Raw genomic sequence first — 19822 nt, forward strand, 5'->3', positions numbered from 1 at the left:
CATGGGTTGCCATACGCCCGGATTTTCCCAGACATTTCAACAATTTCCGCACGGACACCATTTCCGACGGCACATGGCAGCCCTATTTAAACAGGACTGAGATCATAACTGTTAAATAGTGGGTAGACATAGCAGATGATGCAGCGATTTCTCCAAAGCAGTTCTTTATTTGTAAGCTGGAACAGAACTGAACAGCAAACAGCTCAGCCGGCCTGCTTTTATAGGCAGCCGGCTGTCAACATTGTAGCAACAACAACCCAGGGTTTCCCGCCTAAAATAACTGACGTGGACGTGAGTGAAAACTATCTACATGATACTCCTGGTGGCCAGGGTGAGAACTTCAATTCATAACAATAACACCATCCTGTTCCAGCCTCCATTAGCCTGGAGCTGCTTACAGAGAAGAGAAGAGAAGAGAAGAGAAGAGAAGAGAAGAGAAGAGAAGAGAAGAGAAGAGAAGAGAAGCTGTTCACTTCAGAAGAGTCTTACACATTTTTACTCCACAGAGTCTAAAAGAACCAAAACGGCGATTTGTAATTCAATACCTTAATCGTCTGACCTAAGGTTGCTCACTCACACTGTTAGCTAGCTAGAGAACAACAACCAGAGAGTGCTCTTCTAACATAGCCCCCATGGAAAATCCCCATGTTAAAGCCTTTCGCCAATGCACATTTAACCATTGTCAATTAAACCAATTATACTTAACAGATATTCCCCTCACAGAGCTGAAATTTCTCAGAGTGGTTTGACCATCAGGGAACTCTGGAAATGATAGCCCTGTGAGGGTAATGGGGGTTTCCTAACAACTTTCAGCACCCTTAACAAACTACAGCTCCCTGAATCAATAATTATTTTTTTTTTGGGGGGGGGGAGCCACGATTGTCTAAAGCAGTATGCTAGCGCTTTAAATGCATGGCATCAATGTGGCCTTTGTCGTGTGTGTGGACAGAGAGAACAGTCAAGAAGGTTGCTTAGGAACGTGAATTCTGAGGCCTGGGAGGGTCTCCGGTGCCGCCATCTTCTAACGCTCTCGCGGATCCCCCCCAAGCCCTTTTATCCCCCTTGACCAAAACTCTCAGGGAGGTCCTCCCAGTTTGGCACAAGACCTCCAAGCACCAATTTAAGGCTCTTGCTTCATTTATCCCCATCCAGGCAGATGGGGAGCAAACAGCAGAAACCTGCAGCCGTATCTGCACCCGGGTTGCTCAAAGTGAAGATCATCTACTGGTGAGGCGGGGAAGTGTGCATTGATCGGTCAGTCCTCGGGTCTGACCGCAAGAGGATGTGCTCCTCTGTTACCCACCGCCACTATACAGCGAGCGTGGTGGTGTGGCAAGAGTGGTTGGGCAAGGACCCGGAGACCACGGTTCAAATCCCCGCTCAGTTGTGCAGCTCACTCAGGATCCTTGAGGGCCAATGGCTGTCTCTCAGCCCAACCTAACTCACAGGGGTGTTGTGAGGATAAAATGGGGGAGCGGGGAGGACCATGTACTTTAGCCCTTTGGAGGAAATGTGGGGTATCAACTTGGGCGCCCACCTGCAATTTTTGGGGGGAGTGGGTTAACATAAAGTACTAAAAGTTTTTTTGTGGGAGGAGCAGGATAATTTATCACAAAACAAGTTGTGCCTGTACATTTTGCCCTGTAGCTCAGGTTCTACAAATGCTGAAAATGTACTATAAAAGAAATCTGTGAATGTGGAGATTATGGTATATCGGGAAGGGGGACCCCAACTGCCTCTCATTCCTCCCCCCTCCTCAGATACCCATGGATATAAATGTAGTCTATACTGTTGTGAGTTTGGGGGAGGTAGACTGTATGCTTGAGCCCCTTCTAATTCTTAGATCAAAAGGAATGATTCAAACTGCTGAATTAGACAGGCAAGGGCTATAATGACTCCCTAAGTATAGGTCCTTAAGGTAACAAAGGAAGTGGCTCTGTGCCAGAAGGCGAAAGGATAAGCCCCCTCTCTCTCAATTGCCTGGAAGTTAATAAAACAAAAGGCCTGAGAGGTTTGTGAGTGTAGAAGCTACGTAGAGGAATAACCCAGAGAGAAAGAGAAAGAGGCATGCTTGGTTTCTCTTTGAATCCATGACTTTAGCTATAAGAGAAACAAGATCCTCTTGGGGTGTTAATAATGCTGTGAACCCTTCCATCATAGGCTCAGGTGGTATATAGGTGTAAATAAACCATAAATCCTAAAGACACCACAGCCTCCGCTGTCCCTCATTCCAAAGAAACCAAACCCTGGAACCCCTCAAACCACTCAGAGACTGGGGTGGTGTGCAATAATACTGCATATTTTGGAAAGTTGTTTGTCGTCTTTGGTGAAAATATATTTTAACTCAATTTTGCATAATGCGGCTCCTAAGATCAAGGCGCAAGTTTCCGTCCGTGTTGTAATACAGTTGGGCACCATTTTGAATCAAGATTGCAGATGGAACTTTTCAAATCTGCACTTATTTCAAAACCGTGCTGGTTCTTTTGGTTTCCTGGAATTCCTCAGCCAATCTGGGTATGAGGCTGCTGGTAATAAAATAAATAGAATCATAAAACGTTGGCAACTTTACAAACAGACCATTTGTTTTTTCTTTTGTTTTCTTTTAGAGCCGAATGAGGGTACAAAAGTCGGGTAAGTGTCCCTTGCAGGAGAGTTGTTCCTCCTCCCAAATATCACCCCCCCCCCCCCGCTTATTCTGCCCTGAGCACCCCACCACTACTGAATCCCCCAATTCATGCCCTTTGTGTTTCCTTAGTCTCCTTCAAATCTTGTGATTCTCTGAATACCAGTTTCTGGGAATTACAAACAGGGGAGAGCTGCTGTTCTACTCAGGTCCTGCTTGCAGACTTCCCTGAGGCATCTAGCGGGCCATTGTGAGAATCTGACTGAAATATACTCAGAGTCGAGAGTGGATTTCATGCTCCTTATTCAGCTCATAGTGGTGAGGAAGAATGAAAGTCCCCTCAAAGTATCTGCTTTATATACATTATTTACACAATGGGCTGCACGTGATTGGCTAATTCCGGAATTCTCCCGTAGGCCAATCAGGTTGTAGATTCATTCCATCTGGAGCCAGATTGGGTGGCTCCTGCAGACCAATCACACTGCTGCATTGTTCTAGGACCAATCAGACTGCTGCATTTTGGATCCTATTGTTCTAGGACCAGTCAGACTGCTACATTTTGGATCCTATTTAACTCAGTAGTACATAACACTGACCCAGCCTGATCCCGATTTGGCCTGATCCTGCAGGGCTCTGAGTACCAAAAAGTTAGGGGAGAGATGCTATCATACTCAGGTCCTGCTTGTGGGCTCCCTTCCCATTGAGGCATCTAGCTGGCCACTGTGAGAACAGATGAGCCTTTGGACTGAACCGGCAGCCAGGCTTTTATGTTCTTAAATACCCCTCCTTTCTAAACCCCAATGTTGAGAGGTGCAATGAGGAGGGGTAGGGCACATAGCGCTGCTTCCTCAACAGGATAATAATAATAAAAATAAAATTTTATTTATATCCCGCCCTCCCCAGCCGAAGCTGGGCTCAGAGCGGCTAACAACGGTAAAATAATACAGCATTCTAAAATCAATGTGGGATGTGGGATTAGACCTCCGCCTGCCGCCTTGCTTTGAAAGAAAGAAAAAGAGCTGACTACATTCTTCTGTGATTCATCTCTCTAGTTCTTGCAGATTAAAAAGCTCCTGGAAAAATGCTTCCCGAACATGCTGGAAATTGTAAGTGACGTGCCTCTGCAGGTGGGACGAGGAGATAACACCTGGGGGATAGGAGGGAGCTGGGATGCGTTGCGGTGCCCTCCACAACATACATTTAAAATTCTGTACGTGGCTTCCCCAAAAGGTTTGTGGAGCTACAATTCGCAGCATCCTTAAAGGATCTGAAGTTCCCACAATCCTCTGGGGGAAGCCAAGTGCTTTATAATTGTGCCTTCAATGTATGGTGTTGGTGTGACCATGAATAGTGATCTTCGGTGTGAGCACAGGAATGTTTATTATTCCATTTATGTCACGCCCTTTCCCCCAAGGTTTCCCCACATGCACTGTGACCCTCACAACAACCCTGTGAGGTAGGATAGGCTGAGTGTGAGTGACAGGCCCAAGGTTTGCCCCATTACATGCTCACAATGACCCTGTGCAGTAGGTTAACCCAAGACAGTGACTGGCCTCACCCCACCCCATTTTAAGTGTACAACAACCCTGTAAGGTACATTACGGTGAGAGGGAGTTGTGGGCGCAAGTGCACACCCAGTGGCGTAGCGGGGGGGGGGTGCGGGGGGGCCGGCCGCACCGGCCGCAACATCTGGGGGTTAGGGTTAGGGGGTGCAAATCCATGGGTTAGGGGGCGCAAATTGCCTTGCCCCGGGTGCTGACAACCCACGCTACGCCACTGTGCACACCCAATTTTATTCTCATAATGACTTTGTGTGGTCGATTAGACTGAGGGACAGTGACAGGCCCAAAGCCTTCCTCCCAGTTATTCCTCTTTATTTTCCTCTCTTCTTTTCCTGACTCCAATCCAGGGTGGGGAAGTTGCTGGTCAAGGTGCCTTTGAGGTGGTTCTTCCAGCATCCGGTCAGGTTTTGCACTCGAAGACGGTGAGTACCACCAAAATGGGCTCTCTGATTTGGCACATGCACCTGGTACACACTGTACATTTAAGGCTTCCCCCTAAGAATCCTGGGAACCGTAGTTTGTTCATTATATTATATTATATTATATTATATTATATTATATTATATTATATTATATTATATTATATTATTTTTAAATGTCTGTACCGCTTTATATTTATAAGAAAAAGCAGTTTGTAGCATATTATATCAATAAAGCATAAATAATACAATCTCAAGAAAGTCAAATAGATACAGGGGTCAGCAAACTTTTTCAGCAGGGGGCCGGTCCACTGCCCCTCAGACCTTGGGGGGGGGCGGACTATATTTTTGGGGGAGCAATGAACTCATTCCTATGCCCCACAAATAACCCAGAGACGCATTTTAAATAAAAGCACACATTCTACGCACGTAAAAACATGCTGATTCCCGGACTGTCTGCGGGCCAGATTTAGAAGGCGATTGGGCCGGATTCAGCCCCTGGGACTTAGTTTGCCTACCCATGGAGTATACAATCAAAGCAACATAACACAAAACTAAAATATTGTCTTAAAGATTTCAAATTAAACATTAAAAAGGAGGTTAACTATAGAATACATATTTAACATAGATTATAGATCCATAGATTCATAGCTCTGTGAGGGATAAACTACAGTTCCCAGGTTTATTGGGCAGGGCAAGAAATGTGCATTAACAAACAAATGCTTTGTACGCAGCCGTACTAACACATCCACATAGCACATTTCTGGAGTTCTGAGAGCATATGGGTTTGATTCTGCCATAAGTCGCAAAAACATACAACCTAAGACAGTGGTATGCCGAGGAATCAGTGGTGTCGCAATGGGAGGGGGGGGAGTTCACCCCGGGTGCCATGTCTGGGGGGGTGACAAGAAGGCACCCCCAGGGGCTTGCAGCAGCGCAAGCAGCCATTGCGCCGCTGCAGTCACATGTGAAGATCCTCCGTTCGTGGCTGCAGCCGCCAGCAGAGGATCCCAGCACCAGCAGCAAACCACTATGTACAGCGCATGTGTGGTGTGACATGTATGTGCTGTATGTAACGATGCTACACATGCGCTGTACATAGTGGTTTGCTGCCAGTGCTGCTTGAGTGCCATATGGATGACAGTGGGATCCCTCTGGCGCTGCTACAGCCACATGTAGAGGATCCTCCGTTCGCGGCTGTAGCGGCGACGGAGGGATCCCGGCACAGTCCGTATGGTGCTGGAGCGGCACCGCCAGCAAACCGCTATGTACCCATGACATATGTCCATATGACTCCTGCTCCCTTCCAGAGTTGCCAGCTGGGATGTTCTGCCTGCCATCTACATTTCTATGAGGTAGCTGAATACTCTGGTCCATGGGTCACGAAGAGTCGGACACGACTAAACAACAAAGCTGAATACTTAGAGCTGAGGTGCCCCCTAGTGCCCATACCTCCCCAACGTTTGAAAAAGCCCAAATAAGATAAGAGTTTTTCCAGGTACCACTTCCAGATAGGCGGTTGTTGTTGGAATCATTGCTGCTCTTGTATGGAGGTATTTCACAGCATCTAGATGATGCTCTCATCATGAAAATGCCAACCTGTACTCTTCTTCTTTTTTCTACGTATAATCTGGATTTATCATTACTATTTTTTGTTATTTAAAAATTCCATTTTTATGTAATATACACCCACCCACCCACACCACCATATCATAAAATATCTGGGCAATGTGCAACAATATATATATATATATATATATATATATATATATACACTGATATATCAAACACCACGATAAAAAGTACAAAATAATATTTTAAATGACTGGCCAGTCAGCCTGCTGGCATAAAAAAAGGACTCATGAGATGACAAGAGACCATCTATATTTCTGTATTGCAGGGGAGTTGACTAGATGGTTCTTGGTTTCCCTTCCAACTCTACAGTTCTATGATATACTGTTTAACAGCTCCCCTTGGCATCACCAGGGTGACTGTCCCATGCCTCTCCTTTCTGTTCCTGGCCTTGACACTCGCTTCCCTTAACCCACCTCTACTCACAATGATACAACACAAAGAAAGATTCAACCATCCCAGCCAGAGACCACCCCACCTCTCACCTGGGGCTTTGCTTCCCCTTCCCCTTGCCTCTCACCCAAAGAGACACTCTACCACTCGCCAATACAGACTCTCACCCTGAAAGGATCAAGAGGCTTTGTCCTGTGGTTATCTGTCTACAAACCACTGATCTCTTAACCTGGAGAGCCCCGAAGGAGCCTCAGTTTTGCAATGTTTTCTTTTTCTTTTTTTTTTTAAATGATATTTATTAAGTTTCACAAAATATAGCAAACTTCGAAACAACAAACAACAAACATCAGAAATACAAACAATATCAAAAAAACATAAAACAAAAACATACAAAAGATTCAACATAATAATAAAAGAAACATTAAAAAAAAACTCTGGTTCATTCTAATAGTCTTCAAAACCTTATTTTCCTTGCTTCGTCCCGCCTTCCCTTCTTGTATTCCACTTTAAAAGTTTTTTCAGCAAGCTCATTCAAATTCGTTTTATCCTTTATCTTTCCCTTTATACTCTTCCTTATCCTACAGTTTTGCAATGTTTTCTTGCACGACCTCTGACCTGAGCTATCCAGCAGCTCAGATTTGGCAAAGTGCAATGGTTTAGGGAGAAGCTCCTCTTTGATCTAGCAGGTGGTTTCGTGTGTGAGAGACTGGCTCAGTTTCTTTGGGAGTTTCGCTCAATTTGTCAATCCGACTCCATAGTAAACATCAATAAAACATGGAACCAATTGGTTTTCTATTAGCTTGCTGTCAGAGCTGCCTCCAGGTCCCAGCTCACAGAGGACCAACGCTAGGCTGTAGTTATGTACATAAGTCTTTATTGAGATTCAGTTTCCATTTTAAAGCCGCAGCGTGCAGCTCTACGTCTCGACCTTAGACCGGCGAAGTCCCGTCTGAGTCTCCTCCCCTTCCACACCAGTTTAAGACTCTCGCCTTGCTCCACCTCTTCCTAAGTTCCTTTCTCCTCTGGGCCCTCCTGCCCGCTAGGGTCTCATCTTTCCTGGACTCCTCTGACGCTGACCCTGACGATTCTTGCCCCTCCTTCCGGCGGGCTTTAGGACCTGGTTCCCTATCCGGGCTACCTTCTGTGCCGCTCGCCTGTACCTTTGAACTTGGCGCGCGCGCCCAGCCTGCAACTTTCCTCTTGACCGTTAACTCGCTCTCCGATGGAGGCGTGGTCAACCCTGACTCATCTTCTCTCGCTGGTGGTACATATGTGGGCTCTGACACCTGGAACTCCTCCCCCCCACTGCGCTCTGGTGGGGAAGCTGGCCCTGATTTCCAACTGCTGCTCTGGGAGTCCCCGCTGGCCCCTTGCTTCTGGAGTGTCCCCCTTGGCTTGCCCCTTGCCCTGCCCATCGGCGCCCCCTTCTGTGAATCTTCCGATTCGCTGGAGAGGCTCATGGAATCTCTCGGGCTGCTGTCATATTCTCCTACGCTGCCCTCGGATTGCTCCCCCTCGCTCTCCATCTCTTCTCCTCCCTGCGCTCCCGCTGAGTCCCTGACACTTGCGATTAAAAAATAAATAAATATTGGCTTCCTGGTGGGGTCTAGAGGCAAATCTTGGGAGGCCTAAGTAAGAGCTAGGGTGAATTCTGGTAACACAGGATTTCTATGCAAGTCCTCAGACCTGAGCTTTACAACAACTCATGTTCAGAAAGTGTAGAGATGTTGCTAGACACTTGAAGGACTGGGGCATCAAGCCCACACTATTAATTGCAAAAATACATAGGGTTCTTCTGAGCAAATGTAAACAGCAGGTGACCAGGTTTCCATTAGGACTGCACTTTGCACAGTGGCCAGTTGCTCTGCAAGCAAAGTAAAATACTGTAAATATATAAAGTTTTTAAAATGAGGGAGGGCCCTCATTTTAAAGTCCCCTGAGCCACCCCCTGATGACACCGTTAGAAAAGTGCACATCTTAATTCAGTTTGCAGAGGAACTGAAATTGTGGGAGAGGAGCTCCTGTGTGGTTTAGCTGCATCTTGCTAATCTGATTGGTTCATGTGACTGGTAGTGATGTGCTCCTGAGAATTGATAGCCGTACCCCCACACAAAGAAAACTATAGGAAGGAGGGATCACTTTCCATGCTGCATCCATTCATTCCGGTTTTTACTCTTCTGGACATTTTTAAAAAATCAAAATCAAAAACTTTCCTAACCACTCTTTGGGTTGTATTATCCGATGCTAGTCCTGTTCAGAGAAAGCCAATTGAAATGAATGAACCTAAGGCCAACCTGTTCATTAATGTCAATATGTCTATGCTGAGTAGGACTAGCATGGGATTTAAGCCTTTGTCCCCAGTTGCTCAGACTGTGGCACATGATCCCCCTTTCATCCTTGCAACACCCCTGTGAGGCAGGTTAGTCTAAGTGGAAATGCCTGGCTCAGTGTCACCCATTGAGCAGGGCACTGCACCCAGGTCTCTGCAGTCATCACATTATAACACTGCAACTGAAGGATGGGGGAACCTGCAGCCCTCCAGATGTTGCTGGACATTGACTTCCATCAGGTTCTGCTGACTGAGGCTGATGGGAGCTGAAGTCCAACAACACCCAGAGGGCCACTGGGTCTCCCTCCCTCCTGCTCTAACCACTGTGAAGCCTTGCCCTGCGGGGCTGTTCTGCAAAAGTTAAGAGAGGGACTAGTAATGCGTCTCCCTTCCCCTCCCTTTAAGAATGGCGAGGGGTTCGTGGACACCAATGATAAGGTGAAAAAAATCTGCACTGGCCTCAGAGCAAACCTGAAGACCAAGAGCAAATGGAATCCCACAAAAGAACTGGAATCGTTTGCAATCGTGGGTGCGCAGTCGTCAACAGAAAGCCAAGGGATGGGCAAATCAGAAACCAATCCATCATTGCAGCGGGCTTCAGACCATCAACCGTCAACACTGGTGCAGGTGCAAGAACGACGATCAGTACCGAAGCCGAAGTTGGAACAACCGCCAACGGTGAAACAGGTGCAAAAAGGCTGATCAGCACCGGGTCCGGCATTTGGGCAACCATTAACGGTGGAACGGATGCCGGAGATGCCAAAAGGCTGATCAGCACCGAGGCCACCCTTCGTACAACAGTCAGCGGTGGAACGGATGCCGGAGGTGCAAAAGGCCTGATCAGCACTGAAGTCGGAGTGCGGACAACCGTCAACGGTGGAATGGATACCGGAGATGCCAAAAGGCTGATTAGCACCAAGACCGCTGCTTGTACAACAGTTAACGCTGGATCGCTCTCTGAATGTGCCAAAAGACTGGTCAGCACAAAAGGCGGCATTTGGACAACCATTAATGGTGGAGCGGATGCCAGAGATGCCAAAAGCCTGATCAGCACCAAGACCGCTGTTTGTAGAAGAGTCAACGCTGGAACGCATGCTGGATGTGCCAAAAGGGTGAACAGCACCAAAGGCGGCATTTGCACCACCATTAATGGTGGAACGAATGCCGGAGGTGCAAAAAGGCTGATCAGCACTGAAGCCGGAGTTCGGACAACCATCATCGGTGGAACGGATGCTGCAGGCGCAGAAAGGGTGACCAGCAGCACCAAAGCCGGCATCGAAGCAACAGTTAACGGTGCAACGGATGCTGGAGGTGCAAGAACAGCAATCAGCATCAAAGCCGGCATCGGAACAACTGTTAACGGTGGGACAAATGCTACAGGTGCAAAAACAGCAGTCAGCGTCAAATCCAGCGTCGGAAAGATCATTCACAGTGCAACAAATGCTGCAGGAGCAAGAACAGCAGTCAGCGTCAAATCCAGCGTCGGAAAGATCATTCACAGTGGAACAAACACTGCAGGAGCTAGAACAGCAGTCAGCATCAAATCCGGCATCGGGACAAGTGTTAACGTTGGAACAAATGCTGCAGGAGCAAGAATCAGTGAACGACGAAGCCCCCATTCCAGGGAGGCCCACATTCATCAAGACAACCAGGTATTGGGGTGCTGGGGGATTGGTAGAGTCTTGAAGTGATGGGCAGAAATATTTGCTTGGGGAGGCCAAATTAGGCTTGCAGGCCCAGGGTTCACCCCACCCCGTTTTAGAGAAGGGATGAGAAACTTCAGACCAGGCATCTCTGGTTGACCCCTCCCCAGGCACACCACTTCTCTCCAGGTCACACCCCTAACTAATACTCCTATTTTTCACTCATACAGGAGGGAATCCAAACATTAAAACTCTGCCACTTGGTTAAATGGCAGTAACAGTTCTTTGCACTTTGCTTGAAATTTATTGACCAATTTAGGGTTCCTCCTGACATCCTTCTTAATGTCCATTCATGATTATTTGTGCTCATGATGGTGTCGGGGCTGTCATACACAACCCCAGTTTCAGTACTGTACTTGTTTGTTCTACAAAGATTTTGGGGTGGACATGCTTCCAGTCTGCCCATGCCTTGAAACTTCCTGCTAAACTCTTGCAACTTCTCCAGCACTCTTTCCCCACTCTCCATAACAGCATAAGAAGAGTCCTGCTGTATCAGGCCAGTGGCTCATCTAATCCATCATCTTGTTCTCACAGTGGCCAACCAGGTGCCCCAATGGGAACAAGACCTCAGCACAAGATCACTCTCCCCTTTTGTAGTGTCCAGCACCTGACATTCAGAGGCCGAGTGCCTCTTGACAGTGGAGGGATAATAGCCAACACAGCTAGTGATTGATAGGCAGTGGCGTAGCGTGGGCTGCCAGTGCCCATACAGAATATGCATGTGCATTGAACTTACTAATGGCCTCTGCGTCACAGCCGCAGAGATAAAAAAAAGAGGAGTTATTTTGTTGTCTGGAACCACTTCTTGGTTCGCATGGAGAAGCTGTTTTAAACAGAGTTCAGCAATGGAAGTGCATAGCTGTACTGAGGCAGTACCTGGTGTTGAAATTCTGCACCCCTAACAAATTTTGCATGGGAAGCGGGTGGCGCTGTGGGTTAAACCACAGAGCCTAGGGCTTGCCAATCAGAAGGTCGGCAGTTCGAATCCCTGTGATGGGGTGAGCTCCCGTTGCTCGGTCCCTGCTCCTGCCAACCTAGCAGTTTGAAAGCACATCAAAGTGCAAGCAGATAAATAGGTACCGCTCCAGCGGGAAGGTAAACAGCGTTTCCATGCGCTGCTCTGGTTCGCCAGAGGTGGCTTAGTCATGCTGGCCACATGACCTGGAAGCTGTACGCCAGCTCCCTCGGCCAGTAAGGCGAGATGAGCACCGCAACTTCAGAGTCGGTCACGACTGGACCTAATGGTCAGGGGTCCCTTTACCTTTACCTAACAAATTTTGCACCCAGGGCAACTGCCCCTGTGCCCCCCCCCCACGCTACGCCACTGTAGATAGCCTTATCTTCCGCCATCAGATCAGATCCAGTAGTATAGTGGGCCCCTGTTCAGGCCAAGATGAGAGGGCATCTCATGCCACACAGCTGTTCCCTTAGATTAGCTGCAAAGGAGGGACCTGTCACTCAGCCGCCGTCCAGTATACACTTTGCTGCCTCCTTTGTCTCAGTCCAGCCTCTCACTCTTTCTTTCTGCTTTTAAGGGCGGGGAAACCCCTCCAGAAGCAGAGAAAGTAATGGCGGGTGGGGCCTCCTGGCCTACTCATTGAAGTGATGGCTGTTCTAGGACGGCCAAATGGCTTGTGCCAACCACACCTTGCACTTGCCACAACTGTGGAACAACTTCTGCCCCCCAAAAACTTTGCAACATTGAGTTGCGACTACTAGGCTGGCCAAACCTGCCAGTCTGAATTTCTCACTTTTCCTAAGTTTGGTTCTCCACATTTCCACATCAGTTTGCTATTTTGTTTTTTTAAACGCCCTCTTGAAAATTCACCAGCATCTTCGTGTGAATTCCTCTTAATTTGCATTCTTTTGGATGCAGTGCACATTTTTGCAAAGCTTTTTCCCCTGATGCACTGCATTTGTGCCTTTTATATTCACCGATACATGCATCTTTATGCACACGTTACCCTGGTGTTTTCACATTACTTGGCTGGAGAACTACACTGCGAAATGCGGAAATTTTTAAGGGTGGCTGTGCTTTAATTCACGTATTGTTCCAGGAAGGGATGCAGGTGACTCTGTGGGTTAAACCACAGAGCCTAGGACTTGCCGATCAGAAGTCGGCAGTTTGAATCCCCATGATGGGGTGAGCTCCCTTTGCTCGGTTCCAGCTCCTGCCAACCTAGCTGTTCGAAAGCACGTCAAAGTGCAAGTAGATAAATAGGAACCACTCCGGCAGGAAGGCAAACGGCGTTTCCGTGCGCTGCTCTGGTTCGCCAGAAGCGGCTTAGTCATGCTGGCCACATGACCCAGAAGCTGTACGCCGGCTCCCTCAGCCAATAAAGTGAGATGAGCGCTGCAACCCCAGAGTCGGCCACGACTGGACCTAATGGTCAGGGGTCACTTTACCCCTTTACCTTTATTGTTCCGGGAAGTGTGAATTCCATAGATCTGCAAGCTGATTCAAATTTCTCCTACATCCCTCCCTGAGTACCCCTTTCCTGGGTGGGTGCCCTGCTGATCCGCTTTCCTTCTTCCTTCAGGAAGTGAAGGGGCCGTTGGAGAGCAGATTATGCCGGGATCGTCCGAAAAGGTGGCGTGACCTTGGGCGATCCTTGATAACCCCCTGCCCTCCTCAACTAGGATCCCCCACCTAGCTGGCAATAATATTAATAATAAAAAATTGGAAAATCTATAGGATTGTATTATTCTTTGCTTTATCAGGGTGTGGGGTGAGGAGTGGGGAGGAAATCATCCCTGCTGCAATCCTGGGAATCAGGTATTAGAAACATCAGTCCCACATTTTTTTTCTTCCCTTTGCCCTGTTTGCAGTTTACATTATAGCAGAAATAGCAGCATCAGAACTCGGCACACGAAGGCGGGAAGTGGGGTGAAGGGCCTTTGGGTGGTATCCAACTAAATCAGAGGGATGGGGAAATCTGTGAGTTTTGGTTTATCTTAGTTTCTCATTTTTCCAGTCGTGAATTCAGTTATTCACATTTCCACTTTGGTTTGTGAACATTTTTATAACGTCATCAGCATTTTAGTGCAGATTTTGTAAAGCATTTCCTCCATGTTATTTCCGCAAACAAATGCATTTTTAATGCTCTCTTTACTGCATTGCAAAATCCAGTGAGGCGTGGGTTTCAAAGGACTGCTGTGTTTCAGTTTTCAGATTATTTCAGAAAGTGCAAATTAGGTACATTTGCCTTTAAATGTGAACTGAATCAAATTCCCCCCCCCCCATCCCTCCTTGGATTATAGTGGTACCTTGGGTTACAGACGCTTCAGGTTACAGATTCCGCTAACCCAGAAATAGTACCTCGGGTTAAGAACTTTGCTTCAGGATGAGAACAGAAATCGCACCGCAGGAGGCCCCATTAGCTAAAGTGCTACCTCAGGTTAAGAACAGTTTCAGGTTAAGAACGGACGTCCAGAACAAATTAAGTTCTTAACCCGAAGTACCACTATAGACCCTACCTCTGAAACTAATGCCCATGATTCTGCATGCAATAAAGGAGGATTCTGTGGCCTATATAAATATTTCATTCATATCTGGTGGACTTCTCTTGATTTGCATAATTCACTTTGCAAATTGTATCATGAGAACTAGAAACTAGCATCTAAAAGAAAGAATGCTGAGATTCCCAGGAACCTCAGTATCGCGCCCTCTCATTGTTCGAAGGACATGGATGATGTTTGGCAGTGGAAGAGACTATCTTGGAAGGTGGTAGACTCTCCTTCGTTGCAGGTTTTTGAACTGAGATTGATGGCTATTTAGCTGTGGCACCTGCATTGCAAGGGATTGGACTAGATGATCCTTTGGGGGGGGGGGCTCCCTTCCAATTCTAGAATTCTATGATTCTCTATGAAATTGAAGCTGCTGTGCCTTTCTGGTGCCTCCCTTTGCTATTGTTAAATGCACAAATCAAGCAATTTGTTAGAAGTTTGTTCGGAGATATATATTAAACACTAAATCACCAAGAGGAAACAGCCCACCATTATTTCTCGTTGCTTCTCTTCAGTACCATGTAACAGTGCATGTGTCCCAGTCGCACAAAGGCTGCAAATAGTCCAGTCAACAACCTGTGGTTACAAGTCACAAATCTCCCCCGCGCCTCCACCAATTTACTGTATTTTTCGGTGTATAAGACACACCAGACCACAAGACGCACCTAGTTTTTGGAGGAGGAAAACAAGAAAAAAAATATTCTGAATCTCAGAAGCCAGAACAGCAAGAGGGATCGCTGTGCAGTGAAAGCAGCAATCCCTCTTGCTGTTCTGGCTTCTGGGATAGCTGCGCAGCCTGCATTCGCTCCATAAGATGCAAACACATTTCCCCTTACTTTTTTGGAGGGAAAAAGTGAGTCTTATAGAGCAAAAAATACGGTATTACTGCGGACACCCGTAACATCACCTAGCTAGAAAGCAGGACGTCTGTAGCAGATAAAAATGGAAATTTATGAGGTACTCTTCCCCTAACCCCACACTCGTCTCCCACCCAACCACCCCCCAAGTGGTGCATCTGTTCAGCTCACACCGTGGTCTCATATTCCATGACTGTGGCAGGGCACAGGGCCAGACACCTCTTTCGTGGTGCCCCCTCGCACCACCCGCCACGCGGACAAACGCTGAGATCTGGTTGAACCGTGGCGGCGTGAACGCCATGCTCGCAGAACACCCGCTGGACCCTGTCCATCACAGCCTCGCACGTGGCCATGTCCCGGCAGTGCACGTGGGCCGTGCCCACTAAGCTGCTGGGCCCGTCGAGCTGCCAGACGTGGAGGTCCCGCACGGCCACCACGCCTTCCGTGGCCCGCAGCTGCAGCTCCAGCAGCCTCAGGTCCAGTTCTTCCGGTGCGGCCTGCATGAGGACCAGAGCGGAGCTGTGCAGCGCCGGCCAAGCCAAGCACAGCAGGGCCACCGACACAGCCACGGCGAGCCCAGGGTCCAGGTAGAGCAGCCAGCAAGGGGCGCGTCCCCACTGCAGTGCCTCCGCAGTATGCCAGGCCCAACAAGTTGACCTGGGGCAGTGGCTGAGGCAGGCTGCGTTGCCCAGGCAAGGAGGCCACAGCAGGTGGAACATGAGAGAGTACAGAAGGACGGCCGCAGGGCCCAGGCAGGCGACCACGCGACCAAGGCAAAGCGTTGTCCACTGCCCCAATTTTTCTGAGGGTGGCATGGGACTGGCCTCCCTGTCCTCCTCCATCCAGGGCTGCCCGTTGGCCGAGGAGCCATTGCCCAGCAGATCTGTAGATGAGGAAAAAGAACCAGAAGCTTAGAGAAGGGACAGGCAGGACCAAATTACAGTGGTACCTCAGGTTACATACGCTTCAGGTTACAGACTCCACTAATCCAGAAATAGTGCTTCAGGTTAAGAACTTTGCTTCAGGATGAGAACAGAAATCGTGCTCCGGCGGCATGGCGGCAGCAGGAGGCCCCATTAGCTAAAGTGGTACCTCAGGTTAAGAACAGTTTCAGGTTAAGTACGGACCTCCAGAATGAATTAAGTACTTAACCTGAGGTACCACTGTAAGACCTTTAGAGGCCCTAAGCACTTAAAATATTTTGGGGCCCCCCTATATATCTAATTCGAAATATAAACAATAATAACCCTTTTTTAAATTTGTCGAAATGAAATGAAACCTACAGTAAGATGGAAAATAATGTTCATTTTTGTATGCTTCCGCTTTATTTGAACATATTGCCAAGTCTTTGATCAGATCCTCAAAACTAACCTTAGGTAACAGGTTTGCTTCTGTACTTCATAGAGAAGTACTGCCTTGTTGCATAGCTCAGTTTCAACTGAGCTGAGCAATTGGTGGCCATTAATGTTAAAAAATCTGGCAATGGAAATGTTCTGTGGTGACCTGCTTCCCTCGATGCCCCAAGCAGGTGATTATTTTGCTTAATGGTTAATCCAGCCCTCGGGACAGGCCTGAGACATTTCCTTATGTGGGAATTAAGAGGTGGATGAGCTTGTCAGGTTCAGATTCTCTCCGTTTCAAATATTTCCAAGTTTAGAATCGTAGAACTGTAGAGTTGGAAGGGACCCTGAGGGTCATCTAGTCCAACCCTCTGCAATGCAGAAATCTTTCACCCAACATGGGGTTCAAACCCATGACCCTAAGATTGAGTCATTAACATATTCATTTTTATGCACACTTTAACTGAATATATTTTTGTGCACAATGGTGTGAAGAAGTCCAGTGCATAACCGTGAGAAGTGCAAATTTCTATGGATAGGTGTTAGTGTCTTGATTCGAGAAGGGCAAATAGGGTCGTTTTTCATTAAAATGCAAAAGGAATCTAATTTCTCTGCCATCGCCAGATGTACATCACAGAAAGGAGAACTGGGGGAGCAAAGAAGGTAAGATTTGTCCTGCTAGATCAGATCCAAGGTCTATCTGAGCCAGCACTGTTCCAAAAAAGAACTGCCTGAAGCCTCTGAGAAGCCAATAACCTTCCCTTGTTGTTTCTCCACAGCAGTTGAGAGCAGATTGCCTCTGAATATGGAGGTGCCATTTGGCTATCCTGGCTGGCTCTGCTGATCAGCCCTATCCTTCACTGCAGGTACTGCGGAAGAGGCAAGCCATTTTCCCTAATAAGCACAGCTTGCCTCTTCAGCTGTCATCAGAAACGTCTTTAGAGCATTAACCTTGTTATTTTCCTTAAGGTTTCCAGTTTTCAAACTACTGGATTGGAACCTGTGGCCCTCCAGATGCTGTTGGACTCCAATTCCCATTGCCCCCAGGTCAGTGGCGATGCTGGCTGGGGCTGATGGGAGCTGAAGTCCAAGACACATTTGGAGGTTCTCCACCCCAGGATTTGATAGCCCAAGTGTAGCCAACATGGTGCCTTACACAGATCGCTGGACTCCAGATCCCATCAGCCCCAACCAGCATAGCCAACAGTCAGGGATGATGGGAGTTGGAGTCCAAGAACATGCAGAGGGCACCACATTGCCTATACATGAGACAGTCCATTCGTTTCTTCCTACTCTCCTTCCCTGCCCCCCTCACTCACAGTACAGGCTGATTCATTAGGGCAATTGGGGCACTGCCCCACCCACCTCAGTCTGCCCCCTACCAGCCATACCTGCCCGTCTTTATTTCTTACAACCAACCCAGAGGGTGCCACAACCTGCCAGCTTCCTCCTCCTCAGTCTGAATGTTGTCGTTGTAGAACTCAGCAGGGAAGAGAATGCGGGCTCTTGACTCCATCTGTTACTGGCCCTGATTCTGCCTTCCATTGTGCTGCCTGCCCTCCGCCCCGCCGGTCCCAATGCTCCCCAGTCACTCCTTCGCACGAACTCACCTTCCATCTCCTGGGCACAGCTGTCTCCTTTGGTCACCCTCCTCCTGCTGCAGCACGGCCTGGTGCCCGGGTCTTGGGGCTGCTGGCCATGCAGTCCCACCCTGGCAAGGTGGATCGGGATCCCCACGGCCCCGATCCCCATCAGAGCCAACGCATGCTGTGTGACGTGTGGATCGGCCACCCTGCGGAGCGCCTCAGGCAGGAGCGCAAGGCACAGGGCACTCAGGAAGATGGCGCTGGCCAGGGTGCCCGCAATGCGGGCTCGCACCCACCCGAAGGTATTCCTCCGACTGGGGTGTCCTCCGGTCGTCAGCCAGGCATCGGTCAAGGCCACAGCAAGAGCCAGCGCACCTCCCAGGGTGTGGAATGCACAGGAAAGCAGGAGCAGTGAGCCCGTCACCCGGCTGGCTACCAACTCTACCAGGAAGAGGCAGGCGGAGAGGCAGAAATGGCCGACAGGCCAACCTGTGGAGCCCACCACTGCCCACAGAGGCAAGGAGCCCTCACCCATCCAGGATTTATTTCTTGGCTGGGCTCCCATCTCTGCCTTCTACTCCCAGTCAGCTGTCACTCCGGCCTCCGATCTCCTCCAACCTGTGTCCTCTTCTTTGCCTTGATGCCCACCTCTTCTGAATCGTCCTGTTGGCTCCAGCCCCTCGCCCAGTTCTAGACCTGCTTATTCCTCCATCCGCCAGCCCTGCGGCCCCTGGTGCACGCTCTCTCCCAATCTTAGATGTTGCCCGGTTTCTCCTTTGCTGGCCCCCTTTGGCCAGAGACCCAGGCCTGGCCTCTGCCCTGCAATCTGTTCCCAGTTTCTCGCTCTCTCGCTGTGTGTGTGCTTTACACTTGAATAAAGTTTTGCACTCGGAGACCAGTGCACACTGCCCCTTGGATTCCAGGGGTCCTTTAAAGAGACAGCTCCCTCTCTCTTTCATACACACTCTCTCTTGCCTTTGGCCTTCTGCCCAGGCTTCCACCAGCTGCAGAAACCAGGTCATAATGATGCATGTGATTCTCCCCCTGCCACAATAGGAGGGAGGAGAGTTGCAGAGATTCCCCACCCCCCCAACAAACCCTACTAGGGTAAAACCCGAGGGCTTGCGAGGTCACGGTTCTGGTGTATGCGAGATCTTGCAGAATATTCCCCAACAGCTGCCATCCCCATGACTGCTCTGCAGCCAAAAAAACGGCTTAGCAAATGCCAGTCGCCACCAGCTTCAGTGGGGTGGGGGCAGAGAAATGCATTTGCCAGCCTGGCTGAGCTTTGTGTAGACTGCTGAACCGTTGTCTTGCCTTGGTAATGGACTGGATGAGAGCCAGGAAACTGGAGCTCCATCCAGACGAGGCTGAGGGACTGTTAGTGAGAGGTTCTCTAGACCGGATGGATGGGAGGGTTGCCTGCTCTTGAGGGAGTTACACTCCCTCTGAAGAAGTGGCTATGCATCTTGGAGGTTCTTGTGGATCCTTTGCAGTCGCTTGAGGCTCAGGTGGCTTCGGCTTTGGCTGGTGGCCCAGTTGCGCCCCTGTCTGGACAGGTATAGCCTAACTTCTGTCATCTTTGCTCTGGTAACTTCTAGGTTAGATTGTGGATTCACTTCTATCTGGAGCTGGATTGGGTGGTTCCTGCCGACCAATCATACTGCTGCATTGTTCTAGGACCAATCAGACTGCTGCATTCTGAATCTTATTGTTCTAGGACCAATCAGACTGCTGCATTTTGGATCCTATTGTTCTAGGACCATTCAGACTACTGCAGTTTGGATCCTATTCAACTCAGTACATAACATCTGGGGGTCTGGCTGATCACTGTGAAAACAGAATGCTGGACCCAGCCAGGGCCTTGCAGA

At 48.7% G+C, this 19822-nt stretch overlaps 2 protein-coding genes across 4 annotated transcripts; one reads left to right on the forward strand and one right to left on the reverse strand.

Annotated features, from left to right (window-relative positions):
- The first annotated feature begins 972 nt into the window (after positions 1-972).
- Positions 973-13353, forward strand: LOC307205617 (uncharacterized protein). Of its 3 annotated transcripts, none has more exons than XM_079958241.1 (7): positions 973-1227; positions 2607-2631; positions 3676-3729; positions 4533-4607; positions 9364-10269; positions 10408-10610; positions 13202-13353. In XM_079958241.1, the coding sequence occupies exons 5-7, from the start codon at positions 9447-9449 to the stop codon at positions 13313-13315; spliced, it is 1140 nt and encodes a 379-aa protein (XP_079814367.1). In that variant the 5' UTR covers positions 973-1227; positions 2607-2631; positions 3676-3729; positions 4533-4607; positions 9364-9446; the 3' UTR covers positions 13316-13353. The 3 variants fall into 3 exon arrangements, with proteins under 3 accessions (XP_079814367.1, XP_079814366.1, XP_079814365.1); XM_079958240.1 differs by having other exon boundaries at positions 974-1227; positions 10339-10610; XM_079958239.1 differs by having other exon boundaries at positions 975-1227; positions 9364-10610.
- Positions 13354-15174: 1821 nt separating this feature from the next.
- LOC307205274 (proton-coupled zinc antiporter SLC30A1-like) lies at positions 15175-19384 on the reverse strand. Its single transcript, XM_079957462.1, has 2 exons — positions 17976-19384; positions 15175-15908 (listed from the first exon to the last, which is right to left on the reverse strand). Exons 1-2 carry the CDS (start codon positions 18514-18516, stop codon positions 15193-15195), a joined length of 1257 nt encoding a protein of 418 aa, XP_079813588.1. The 5' UTR covers positions 18517-19384; the 3' UTR covers positions 15175-15192.
- Between the last annotated feature and the right edge of the window lie 438 nt (positions 19385-19822).

Source organism: Podarcis cretensis (assembly GCF_951804945.1).
Source record: "Podarcis cretensis genome assembly, chromosome: 16".
Lineage (NCBI taxonomy): Eukaryota > Metazoa > Chordata > Lepidosauria > Squamata > Lacertidae > Podarcis > Podarcis cretensis.